This window comes from Filicampus tigris, chromosome 12 (genome assembly GCF_054856515.1).
Source record: "Filicampus tigris isolate MCC_2025a chromosome 12, RoL_Ftig_1.0, whole genome shotgun sequence".
Lineage (NCBI taxonomy): Eukaryota > Metazoa > Chordata > Actinopteri > Syngnathiformes > Syngnathidae > Filicampus > Filicampus tigris.
The window spans coordinates 12,599,384-12,613,127 of record NC_141228.1 but is presented as its reverse complement, the minus strand read 5'-3'; the positions used below and the strand labels follow the sequence as shown (position 1 = coordinate 12,613,127).

At 39.4% G+C, this 13,744-nt stretch overlaps 1 protein-coding gene across 6 annotated transcripts; it reads right to left on the bottom strand.

The window, feature by feature from the left end:
* Positions 1 to 436: 436 nt before the first annotated feature.
* Positions 437 to 9,944, bottom strand: LOC147138405 (fizzy-related protein homolog). Of its 6 annotated transcripts, none has more exons than XM_086047805.1 (14): positions 9,884 to 9,944; positions 6,650 to 6,737; positions 6,453 to 6,563; positions 6,053 to 6,116; positions 5,327 to 5,454; positions 5,122 to 5,204; positions 4,841 to 5,024; positions 4,461 to 4,526; positions 4,274 to 4,376; positions 3,822 to 4,006; positions 2,817 to 3,050; positions 1,191 to 1,295; positions 982 to 1,074; positions 437 to 905 (listed from the first exon to the last, which is right to left on the bottom strand). In XM_086047805.1, exons 2-14 carry the CDS (start codon positions 6,716 to 6,718, stop codon positions 864 to 866), a joined length of 1,467 nt encoding a protein of 488 aa, XP_085903931.1. In that variant the 5' UTR covers positions 6,719 to 6,737; positions 9,884 to 9,944; the 3' UTR covers positions 437 to 863. The 6 variants fall into 6 exon arrangements, with proteins under 6 accessions (XP_085903931.1, XP_085903928.1, XP_085903927.1 ...); XM_086047802.1 differs by having other exon boundaries at positions 9,752 to 9,897; XM_086047801.1 differs by lacking the exon at positions 9,884 to 9,944 and adding an exon at positions 8,032 to 8,147.
* Between the last annotated feature and the right edge of the window lie 3,800 nt (positions 9,945 to 13,744).

Here is a 13,744-nt window from a genome sequence, read left to right as displayed (position 1 = left end):
CAAGTTATATTAGTTATTAGTTCAGATGAGTTCATTTTACTTTTATTGAGAATATTTGCTGTAGTATGTCAAAACAATATTACGAACACTCTTCTTCTCTACATATATATGCCCTTGTGCTACACGGCTAACGAGTATTTATAATGTAATATTTGTTGCCTTAATTTGGCATTTTTTTCCTCAGAAAAGTGCTAAGTTAAAATGTTTTATTTAACTGTATTTTTAAAAATGGAATAACCTAATTAAAAAAAACTGGTTATTTGATTTATTGTAAATATTAAAATGCAAAATATTGTATTTATTTATGTACTGTATATATGTAATTTTTGAAATTCCTTTCAAATTTAGTTTTTGATTGCATGCCATTAACATGCAGCTTGAAAAAGTACTGTATTTGCTGAGTATTTGCTGCAGGCAACAAGAAATATGCCAGATATTTCAAATTAAATATTTTATTCATTTACCACAAAGAGTGAACTATGTAGTAATGATTTAAATGCACAGCATTAGGCAAACTGAACCCAGACTTCAAGATCTTGGTAAACAAATATTAATGCTCAAATTGCAGAAACAGATGCAAGTGCATAATGTTAAGCAATGTCATAGTTCATGTGCGTTAAATAAAGCAGACTTAGGTTTACAAAATCAAAAGGTCCTCTCTTTGATTCACAACGGTGAAAATGTTTTCACAATTCAAGTACATAACAACAACACCCTTATACATTTTGAAATTAAAGTAGAAAGCTTTTTGTAATCATACATGGCCTTCGGTCGAACTACTTCCACAAAACCTAGCTTGCATGAATATCGTGTTGAGCTGCAAAAACATGGCAATGATAAATGTGTTTTGCTGTTGTTCAATGTCACCGAATCCTGGTAAAGAGATTAAGTACCGACACAGATTCCTGAAAGAAAAGGAACAATAAATAAGTGGATGATCTGACAGATATGAAGACGGTCTGTTACAAAAGCTTCAACAACCTTTGTGGATCTTGTTTTACTGAACACATTCCAAAAGCGTAGTGTCTCATCTCCAGCACCTGTAACAATCGCTTCACCGTCCGGGGACATAGCCTGAAGTTTAACAGAAAAAAAATATGAATTCATTTTTGACACGACATCAAGTGATGACGATCATGACGTACATGACATCAAAAGTCACATTAAGAACAGAAAATAAATGAACTAACTAAGTAGAGAACTCTGTAGGAGTGCCCTGTGAGTTTGGCCACTTGAGTGAGCGCTGGATATTTCCACACCAAGATCTGGTTTTGAGAGTAGCCGTGAGTGCTCACCTGGGGGCAAAAAAAAAAAGCAATTAGAATGGCAAACTTGCTGTGGGGAATTCAACCCCAATACTGAAAGCCTTTTGAGATCCGATGTTGTAATTTTATATATTGGCTTTAGTTTTAGAAACCCAAAAGATGGACATGACTAATAAACCACAGCCATAGATGTCAATAATTAGAAGAAATGCTCAAGGGTTGAATATTTCCCCCCAAAATAACACTCCATTCACAATCACCTCAAGATAAACTTGAACAGCATTGTATAGAGATATTACATGCATGAAGCATCAAAAAGTGCTTTTTGTGTGAGATTATCTCAGTAATACTTATTACTTCAAGCTGACCTCATGTAGCTATGTACTGAAGCATGTGCTGTATGTATTTATTTTGTTACTTCTTTCATAATTGCATTGAAACAGCTCTAACAGCAACATTGCCTAGCACTACTTAAACCCTCACATTTTCTCCATTTGTATTCTGTACCTGGATGGTGCCTGCCGCATCGAACGACACTTTGGTCCTCTCTTATGGCTGCGACTCTTCCTCATCATAAATGTCTTGCATTCTATGTGGTGGTTTCACCTTAAGTGTTTCACAAGGTTTGACGTAGTGCCACAACTACTTTAGTTTTACCACAAACATCACAAACCGTGTCTTGGCTGTTTGTGGAGCTGAAGTAGTTCCACACATGACTCCGTTTACACTCTGCCATTATTTTTATAGACTGCCACTGAGTGACTGACTACCTGAACAGAGTGCCGCTATGCTAACACATTACACAGTTAACCAAGCGGAACACAAACTAGTTCCCAATAAATCATTTTAGCGATATCTCAATAATATGGTTTCTTTCCACTGTGTTCCTCCTAATGATATACGTTACTTTGAATAAATTAAAAGTGGAGTTTACATTAAAAAAAACAAAAAAAAACACGTTGTCATATATGTGAAAACTGTCTGAATGACCTGACAGTAGAATAGTTTCAAAATTACTTTTTGAAAAATCCTTTCTGTCTTTTTCCTAACACGACAGAACTAGCCTACAAGGCGTGACCAAGAATTGTGTCAATCATTTTCTCATGCGAGCACAATCACTGTACACTTAGTTTACCGGCTGCCCTGTGACATGTGGTGAGGTTCATGACTGTTGAACCAGGAATTCATCTGGAATCGGATATAAAAATATGAAGATAGAAGATTAGCCTGCATTTCATTTTTGACCTTAATTGAAATATTTGTTTTCAAAGCTTCTAATTATGCTTCAATCAATTCACAAAGCATATCTATATCAAGTTCGTTGTTGTTGCTGTTTTTGATTTTTTTAAATTAAAAAGCATTTGGCCCCTAAAAGTAATATTGGACATAGGCAGTCAATCATTTTCATTGTATCACGAATTTGCCCCCAAACTATTCGGTCCAATGGTTATGGTTATTTGTTTGAAATAAATACTACAATTGCAATTTCTAAACTATGTCATTCTAATTTCATTTCAAACAATGAAAAGCCAAATATCCAGGGTTACTTACTAATTCATTCGTGTGCTTGGACCAAGCCAGGTTGCAGACCTGTGAGCCCGTGTCCACACACTGCAGCGGCTGCGATGTCAGCGTATTCCAGAAGCGGATACAGCGGTCAGCCGTGCCGCCTCCAGAGGCCAGCAGGCCATGTTGGTGTGGTGACCAGGCGATGGCCTTCACTGCAGCCAGATGATTTGTGTAAGCCTGCACAGGGCTCAGTGAGGAGTGATTCCAAACCAGCAACTGAAATAAAGCCGAAATGCATTCAATGAGTAAATGCTCAGGTAGACAAGAAATATGTGACAGAGATACAGACTGTGCACCACTGGATTATTTCTTTTGGCAATGCAACAATGGTGACAAATAAGCTAATGCTTTCTAAATTCAGACATTTTAGGAAAAAAGGTTTAAATGAATGTAACAAATATTACAGGTGGACTCTTTGTAATGAAATTGCTCAGGCTGTGTTAACAAAAGTGAAAAAAAAACACTGTGGTGCGTCATATTCGTGTTTGCTCTGTTTGTTAGTTAGAAGGCTACACTTTGGTACATGGGGGATAAAGTACAATCATCTATGCTGTAATGATTCTGGAGGGTACACTGTTCTACTGATGCCACAGTGACTCCGTTAAAATAAATTCCAGTGTCAGCGTCTTTATCCAGATTTTCATTATAATGTAATGGCTTCATCCTTTGCTCATGCACCACTTCTTGGTGGAAACAAGTCTTGTAGTTTTTGCGTTTTCGCTCAAAATGTAAGTGTCCTAGTGTTTCAGTTTTAGTCGATCAAAATGACTGCTGGGAAAATGTCATTAAAAGAACAAAGCTGGCGGTGGATGAGTTACAAATCATATTGCAGTACCTACCAACCATAACCCATCCCACTAGATCAAGGATTTTGTCAAACGGATGAAAAACGTGATTGCTCTACTTGGTGGGAAAGTTTGTAAACTATAACTAAACCATAATTTGTCAAAACTGAAGGAGCAAAAATTAAAAAAAAGTCAAACAAACCTTGTTGTCATTGCCGCCAGAAGCGAGCAGCTGATGGTCGGTGCTCCACTTCAAGCCGCACACTTCCTGCCTGTGTCCCTGAAGCCGTCGCTCCGACTGGAGTGGAGGAGTTCGAATGTCCCTCTGAAGGATCATGCGATCGCGGCTGCCCGAGGAGAGCTGGTCAGCATTCCATGCTAGCGCTCCTGAGGACAGACACAAAGTCAATGATTTAATTATTCAAACAACTATTGATTCCCTAATGCTGGATTTACAGGACATGGTTTAAGTGACACATTTCCGATTTTTGGGATGGCAACGTTAATAGAAAAAACAAATAGAATCGGATATCTGCAGATTAGAATCAGGCCTATTCCAAAGGTGGATAAAAATCCAATACTGGGGGATTACTGCCAATGCATGTGCAGCGTAGAACACTGTTAAGCATTTCATTTTACTGCCAATATTCTGACCAACTCTGGCTGAATGTCCTTCCAGTGTGGAGAGTTTCTTTCCGCCGCCAGCATCCCAAATCTGAACGTAGCCCTTCTGAGTCCCCACCGCTACAAGGCTGCCCTGAACATATGAAGAACCATTTCAGCAAAGCAAACTTAACTCAATCACTTCTCTACAGCCATCCGGGTATACGTAAGCACTTACCCTCTCAGACCATCCGACTGATGTGACAGAGTCCCCCTCCACGGATAGATCACACAGCCTTGTTACCTAAGGAAGAAACAATTCAAAAGATTAATACATTTCACTAAGTCACTAAGAGAACCACTTCAACTGCAACAATAGTTAGACACTGTTGCATTACTGGACATGGATGTGTCACTTTAGCTTTTCGAAAAATAATGGAAATAGAAATACAGGTGTTCCGAGGTGAAACTGTCTCCATCACAAAGACTATTAACTGCACAATGTTTACGTATACATCTACAGTACTATGTATCCTTCTGGAAATTGATGTTCCTGAGTTAAATACAGTCACAGTTGATGAAATGTTTGGTTGGACTTTAAGCGAATGGCAGGTGTACCTGGCTGGTACAGGCGCTCCACAAGTATACGCATGTTCCCAGGCCGACACTGAGCACATTGAGAGAGGACCAGTCCACCAAATTAAGGTAAAAGTCATCCTGCAGCTCCGGTGCATCCAAGACTTTGAAGGGGATCTTGGGAATCTTTCTGGTTGGCTTCCTAGGTGATCGCAGCAGTTTCTGACTGCAAGAAGGAAAGTCAGAAATGTTGTAACCTTCAGGCAAAAACTTGAAATGTTATATTTTCAACAAATATGAGAGTACAAAAGAAACCCCCATACCTTTTGTTGCTGACAGGTGATAATGAGTAAGGAGAGAGGTTAGTGTCGCTGGCTGGTGATCCTCTTTTGAGCTCAAGTGTGTACTGCAGAGAGATCACAGGAGAAAAAACTCTTTTGAAGTTTCTCTTTTAGTATGTTAACAGCAACTAGGCTTATTCAAGTGTTCATATTTCCTTTTTTTTTTTTTCATTTGAAATATTCATACAGTGAAGAGTCTCCGCTTTTCAGGTGTCAACAGCTGCAAATGACTGTCTTCTGTCTGAGGGTCCTGGATCCTCTCTATTCCTGCTCCCAGGAGCTCATTTTTCAGCAGTGCGGTGTACGTCAAACCATCTGATAAAGGCACACACACAAATGGAATTTGATATGAACAGAAATCAACAGCTAGAAAAAGCTTTAAAAAAACACGCAAAATAATTCCCCCATATGGAGTTATCATGTTCTCCTGTACTTCTGTGGGTTTTCTGTCTTCCTAACTTTAAAAAAACATGCAAGTCAGTTCATTTAAGACTCTTTATTATCCGTTGGTGTAAGTGTGACCTTGAATGGTTGTGTGCCTTTATGCGTCCAGGGTGTACTGCACCCCTCGCCGAAGCCAAATTAGCTGGGTTAGGCCCCGAAAAAGGTTAAGTAAATAAATAATAAATAAATCAAGAATGGAATATACACCATGATAAGAAACGAGCTATATTTAGCCTAAATGTGAATCGGCTCACCACCTTGTATATTGCCTGCAAAGTTATGATAGCAAGAGTTTGATACTGAGTATTTCAATGTCCATTATTTCATATGGGAATAATAACTGCACGTGGAAAAGAATCAGAAGGTCGGATATATTGGAATGGATTGTGTTCAATCTTGGAGGTTCCACTGTAAGCTAAAAAATGGAGGCATGGTATTGTTTGCTATAGAGGATGAGAATCATATTCACCTTTAACAATATCAGAAGATGGTTCCTTGGCTTTCTTGTTTTGATTTGCTGACTTCTCATTTTCCTATTTGAAAACCAGAAAGATCATCTGCATCAGAACTCGTAAATATGTCTCTTGCTGAAAATCAAACAATACCCCATAAACGGAATATTACTTTTCTGTATCGGCATAATGCACTGTGAAGAGGACAACCTATACCCACTCCACATTCGAACAGCACTTCAAAATGGCAAATCCACTACAAAGGGCACTGTACTGATAAAGTGGAAAGGGAGTGATTCCAAACACAGTTTCAGTGCTTCTCCCAAACTCTACAGGTTGATATCACAGAATTGTGACTGACTTGACGCTACACTGTAATAAGTATGTGTTCCCTATATTTTTGAGCGGAGTACATACACTGAGCCTGTGGAAGTCGATATCCCAGTTGGCCCCGGCTCGAGTGGGAATAAACCTGTCTCCAAGCTTACTGGGTGACATTATTGGGGAAGCAGTGGGAGGTGTTGTGTTCTGCAAACACAACAGATATACATATGCGATGTGTGAAAAGTGCAATTTGTCACTGAATTAACTGGAATGAATGAAAGGAAACTTACAGTGGGGCTCCTGTTGTCATTTTGATGGTTGATTTGGCGCAGGAGGCGGTATTCATATTGTGGATCCATTTAGAAGTTCAAGACAGACCTAGGAAAGTTATATTATTACATTACAGGATTTAATTACTAAATTCTATCATATAAAAGGCATACATGAAAACACTAATGTAATATAATTTTTAAAAACTGTACAATCTTTAAGATATTTAAAATACACTCCCCTGGTAACATCGATTTTTTTTATTTCAATATTTGTCAAAACAAAGTGTGAAAATATAACTATCTTTGCAGCAATGTATGTAATGTAGTGTAGAATTCAAAATTTTAAGACATTTATAAATAATTCTGAGATAATTTTAGAAGACGACACATAATTCCCCTTTGTCTCTTTAGGCCTCTCTTAACTTAACTCTCTCAACCTTAACTTAACTTTGACTCCTACTAGTAACGATTAAAGCACACGTGTCAAACTCAGGCTTGCAGGTCAGACTCGACCCTCCACATCATTTTAAGTGGTCCCTGAAAGCCTGCCACAATTTCTCCGTAACTTCGGTTCTAAACTAGCCGTAAAAATGAATTTAAAAAAACGATTGTACGGAATGCATAATAATGTAATACGATGGGGCGATTATTAGGGTTGCCACACAGAACATATTAGGTTAGGGACAAGGCGAGTAACTGCCTTGCATTCTAATCACACGTCTAGTCCGTTAACAAACACAGTACTGCTAAGCTTCTGGATGGTAAACAACATGACTAGCTTTATTTATTAAAGAAATAAATACAATAAAATACAATTAAATTAAAAACGCAGCTTTGGCTCTTCACGAGTAGCCCAAGCAATAACAAATGTCATTATTTTACACTGTTTGAACGGTTATTGTTGCACTTTCCTAGAAAGAAAATGTTTAAGCTGTTGATGATGCTGTTAATGATTTTTAAAAAATCATCTGGTCCTGTTTCCACAAAACATAAGCTCTTACAGTATGATTTGTATTGTGTGTTCCCTTACTTACTGTGCTGTATGTACCAACCAGTGAATTCAATTAGATCGCATCGTAACAGCCCGAGCGCTACACATTTGTGCATCTGCTTAACATTAGAACAGGACCACTTAAGGGCTAACATAACTATAATGTGACCCGCGATGAAAACAAGTTATACACCACTATCTTAAAGTGAGCAACGCCCATTTTTCAAATGCTTGATTGCACATATACTACAGTAGCTCGCTATGGTACAGGCAAGAAGTGTAACAATAGCAAAATTATGGAAGCTAACCTTAGCTTACTTAGCGCGATTAGCTAATTGTGTAACTATTCTACGGCTTGTGAGAACAACCACTCACTCTCCAATACCACCAACCAAAAGACAAACATTACCCCGGAAAATCCAGATGCGGGAGATATATACAGTACTGTACTGTACATGTCAACAAGTGAGGCGAGTTACACGCAGGTGCATTATGGGATATCTCCCACGTGACGTAAACACGGAATTGCGTCACTTTCAGTAACATACACAAGCATAAAGTTATTTTTCTATAACGTATTTATTTATACCATGTTCGCTTTTATTCGCCGTACAAGCGAAACTAAATTACCGTCAACTGTACATACTTAGCACCTGAAGCCTTTGTACATTTTTAAATACCTGTAGTTTTAGGACCCAAGTACATATTCATCTTTATTTTTATAAAAACATTTTTCATCACCTTGTTTCATTGTTTCAGGTACCTCACAAGTTTATATATATAAGCTCATTTGATCCACCATTGTATTTAAAATTCACTCTTGCAAATATTTTCTGTGCTGTAATCAGATGAAATTACATGCAATTTTGCACATCTTTTCCTTTCAATGAAATTTAATTAATGATTGCTTGAAAAATATCAGTCCTTCAACTCACACAAACTACTTTTAGATCACATTTTACCTCCTGTAATTTACACCTTCTCTTTTTAATGTTTTCGTCTGCCATCTTGAAGCATGTAATGCCTTTTGGCTACAGATAGACGGCGTGCTAACCTAACTATATCTCCGTTATGTGGTTTCCACTTGGGTGTGAATTTACTTAGGTAAATTCGCAAGATCATCATACTTCCCCTATGTAGTTATTAGGTGAGTTGCTGGTTGATATTTCATGATATATTATGCTTACATATGTTAGCACCAATTCTATCTTGCATCAAGTTTGAACAGTTTATCATTCATCAATTTACAGAATTCAATGTCCAGGCATAGATAAACAAGAAACACAATATAAAGACAAAATATACAAATATACGGATCCACAAAATAGTCACAAGAACATGTGCTGCATTTAATTAAAAGATATCATACAAGAGCTAGTAGTAACAATGTTTCCAGATATGAGACTTATAGAAATAGTGTTGTACATAACCTTACATTTTTTTTCAGAGCATGATTGTAAATTTCGATATTGGCTAACAATATAAATTGAACTAAAAGTTGAATGAAATGAATCTTCATAAAAAAATGTTGAAGGGGAAGCCAAGTAAAAAAAAAAAAAAAATCTTAACAACAGGAGTGTTACCAGAGGGGGGCAGGGTGGGCAGCGCCCACCCACGGACACACTCTGCCCACCCAAAGAAAACCGGATGTAGTTCTGATGAATGGGAAATAAAAGATCAAAATCAAATCACCTTGTATTTTTTTAGCCCATATCACAACAACAGTTATCTCAATTAAGGAGAAAACAAAACACGTTTTAAGGAGCAATAGCCCTACACTGGATTTCGACCTACTTGAACATTGTAGCACTTGCTTGCCCCCCTCCCCCCCAGGTAAGACTAATGCCCACCCACACCTGGCATCCTGGTAACACCACTGCTTTACAATAACATGAACTGAGGCCCCACTAGATTAAACATTGTGGATTTTTCCACTTAGTTCGTATTCCACTTTTACGACCCCTCCTCAAAATGGCAAGGAGGAGGGGTCTAACATAGGTGTGAGAGTTGGAAGGGGTAAATGACAAACATCAAACAACAACGACAACCACTGCAAACAAAAAAAACAAACAAGGACTGGCTACATCACCAGTAGCCAGCCCAAAACACACAAAAATACAAGGACTGACCACTTCACTCGCAGTCAGCCCAGGGACTGGCCACGTTACTCGCAGCCAGCCAACAAGCACATACAAGGACCGACCACGTCACTTGCAGCCAGCCCAGGGACTGGTCACGTCACTCGCAGTTAGCCAACTAACCCAATACAAGGACTGGCCACGTCACTCGCAGCCAGCCAAGTCCACCAGCAACCAAGTCGCTCCTAATTGCTTGCTGGTGAACATACCTGAAAGTAATTGACACAATTGGTTACTCTCCCCTGCTCTGATTGGATGGCTGAACTGGTGACAAAGGCCACCAATCAAGGAAGAGCAGGGGAGAGCACTCCCCCCCCCCCCCCACACACAAAACTTAAACGACCAACTCAACGTGGGCCATAACACCACAAACGCAATATTAATCAGAATGCTGTGTTCAGATAAGTGGGGGCGCACCCCACTTTAGACGTTTTGTGCGGTCATGTGACGCATGGCTCTGTTTGATTGAAATTGAGTCAAACGTCACAAGTGGTTATGTTGGATTGGTGAACCAGAGTCATGTGACAGCGCTCAAGATGGAAGTCTCTCTGAGAAATAAACCAAAAATAAAGATTGCGCAAGCAATAAATGATAGACGGAAGGTAGCGAGCAGAATGTAGCTGAGTGTAATGTATGTTCTATTCAAACTACTCTGGCAGCTACAATATATCCCAAAAAGTTAATTAATTGTAACAGAGTAAACACAATACATTACTTCCCACTTCTGATACACACAGACCGGTATATAACACTGTGCACTGTACCATTAGTGCTGGCAAGTGTAGTGATAATAATTGCACAATGACCCCACAAAGGGACCCAATGAACTATGCTATATGTTTTATGGTGAGTGCGCCTATAGAAAATGCGCACAGTTCTACAAGTGTGAATGATGCCCCTCCTCTTCTCTGTCTGTCTGTCTCACTCACAGACACACCCAGGCAACACTGGCGCCAACCAGCAAATCCCCCCCTCCCAGCTCCCTCACCACCCCCGCCCCGCCGCAAATGACCTCTAATTATGTCATGCGAAAAAGCTGTGTCCCATTGAAAAGCTCTCTTAATCAAACCCAATTAATTCCGCTATTTTCCCTTATTATCCTTAGCGAGGAACGCGTCTTCCCAATAAGACTGTTAACTCCAGCCGCGGCCCTTTCAGATCTGCTCGGGCACCGGAGTGAAATAATGGACCCCACAATTAATCAATTAGTAATTAGGGACTCTGTTGTTCTTGATGGACACAAGGACTGTTGTGCATTGTGGGGATTAGTTAGTGGCTGTCCTATTTACACTTTAGACAACAAGCTTTCAGTCTAATTGCCATCAACTTTACATTTAGACTGGAAACAGTAAAAATGGAATCAATATGGTAAACTGACAACAAGTTACGGTATGTCATTCAGCTGATACTTTATCTAAAGCAAACTAATTACAACTTTCTGTCATCAGTAGTGCACAATTAAAACCTTTTGATTTTTTGGGGGGGGGGGGAGACTGAATAAAACTGGAAGAGTTCCGTTCAACATTATTTTTAATGTTGGGATCAGTCAGTAAAGGAAATGTTGACTTTTTCTTATTATTATATGAAGTTGTTTCAACAATACCATTTGGAGTTCCACTTGAGGTATGAATTAGTTTAACAACAGAGTAATGAGTAAAAAAAAAAAAAGATGTATTTAGATTGTGCAGGTGTACCTAATGAAGTGACCAGCGAGTACATGTGTGACATATTGTGGCCGATAACCTTTCAGGCCTTGTGTTGTTCCGTGCGCGTGCGTCGTCAAGGTCAAAAGGAATCTCCTCTGCGGAGCCTCAGCTGTTGTGACAGAAGGCTGGACACATCATCTGTGCCATTGTGTGCTCTTGCAAAAGCTACTTTGTGTTGAAAAAGTCATTCGCTAATGGCCACAGTCAGTCAAAGTCAGTTTGTGCATGGGAAGACGCAGTAAGCCAACAAATTGATTCTCCCATCAGTGCTATTGTGCAGATAGGATTAGTTATTGTTTTGGAGAAGCAAGATGCCTGTGATTGATGTAACAGCTAAAAATGTAAGCAACAGATGCAAGGAAAAAACTCTATCTTGTTTTTAACCCTTTCATAGCCACTGTTCTTTTTCCATGCACACATATTTGGTTATGTTGGGGCCAACTTTGACCCGGGTCCGGAATATCATCATAATAAATGTCTCATCAATAAATTTTATGTAAATTCATTGATAGCCTGGCTGACATTGATGAATCCTTAATCAAGGGTTCAGAGGAAAAGAAAAGTGTGTTATTTGCTACAAGTACTTGTTTTTGTGCAAAGTAGATGTAGACTGCAGAGATTGCACCTGTGTCAATGCACCCTCTGACCTCTGTATGACTTCTGAGTCAATATCACCATAAGTGCCTTTGAAACACCCCCCCCCTCAAAAAAAAAGTTGAGATTTTCCTTGAGCTTCATGTTTACGGTATTAAGTACTGCAAACAGGCAATGTACAGCACGTGCAATCATCGAAATATGTGAGTTTGCTTACAGGATGGACATTTTTGACTAATGTTAGCATTTAATTAGCACATGGTGGACATTCACTTCCAACATGATCAGTTAAAAAGCTAACTGCACTGTTAGACGAATGTATTCCACATTTCTGTCATGTTTTTACATCATATTCAATTTAATTGAAATTCAATTTTTCACTTTTCCCGAGGGAACCTGTGTAAATGTGGTGGGAACACAGACAGTTCTTTGGACTGTTTAAAGCACACTCTTGAACACTGTCACCACTGTCCCATTCCCACACATGGTAAATCTAAAATCCATTTTAGTGGCCTTGGGTCAATTTTGACCTAGTACAGCCTCAGTGTAGATAAAAAGCACATGTTCAATACAATGATATTTTCAATTGTGGCATTTTTGTGTATTTTAACAGGTCAGATTTGACCCGAACAGTATGTAAGGGTTAAATGGGATGTAATTACTTTTTAGTGTTGTTGCTCTTTTCCCATGCTTTTCTTTGTGCCACTAACTGCGGCTCAACGCATGCCTACCCCGGCCCCTGGCTGGGACCACGGCCCCAAGCGGGCCCCAGCTGAGCAGTGCCAAGTTGTCCGGTGCCCGTTCAGGCCTGGCCCGGCCCGGTTCGGTTGGGCCTGGGTACTAATCCCCGGGGCTGTCAAAGGACCCCGCGCTGAACTCATCCTGCAACACAGGAAAACGCTCTAATTGGGGGATTTTCTCCATCATTAATTCCAATGAGCAGCCCCCCCCCCCGAAAACACCACCATCCTCTCTACACCTCCTCCATCCCTCCCTCTCTCCCACACATTTCTGCTTCCTAATCTCCTGCTTCATGTTTCAATTTTTCATTATTTCCACTCTGACATCCTCACATTGTCTGCCTTTCTTGTCTCAAGCTCTCATTGCTCTTCATCAGCTTCGCAGCAAATGCGTGTCCCTCTTGTTGACGTGTCCGAAAAATGTCCAGTCTGTGATCACGGACACATTTGACCTACAAATTGTGCTTATCAAATTTCCCAATCTAAGATATAGGCTGTTTTGATGTACTCTATACCTAATAGTGCAAATAGAATGGCATTCTTTCATCGTCTCACTGAGTATTTTTATTATCAAGAGCTATGTAATATTTGTTGCATTCATGTAGCTAATTTGCTTAAAATCAACCCAAGCATATTTTTTTTCAAGAATATGTTCCAAGCAGGCCCACTAGTTGATACACGGCATTCTGGTTAACAATGCGTTTATTGAATGTGAGTTAAATAGCAAAATCCACCCCTTTTTGCTATCTCAGGGGGCGGCCATTTTGTAATTTCTGTCGACTGAAAATGACATCACAGTTGGTCAGGTAACGAACAATCCCTGCTCACCTGTTTTCTGAAGCTGAGCCAAGCTGTTCTATTGCATCTTTGCATAGTATTGATGGCTTCTCACATAGCCACGTCCCGTGCTAGTGGTGGTATTATTATGTGGATTAAGATGGGTA

Bases quoted from the DNA above. Each gene is read 5' to 3' on its own strand.
- LOC147138405 (XM_086047805.1), bottom strand. From the start codon at position 6,718: ATGGATCCACAATATGAATACCGCCTCCTGCGCCAAATCAACCATCAA. The intron at 5,025-5,121 runs GTATGGGGGTTT...TCCTTCTTGCAG, and splicing joins TCACCTGTCAGCAACAAAAG to TCAGAAACTGCTGCGATCAC. The intron at 4,007-4,273 runs GTCAGAATATTG...GTCTGTCCTCAG, and splicing joins AGGACATTCAGCCAGAGTTG to GAGCGCTAGCATGGAATGCT.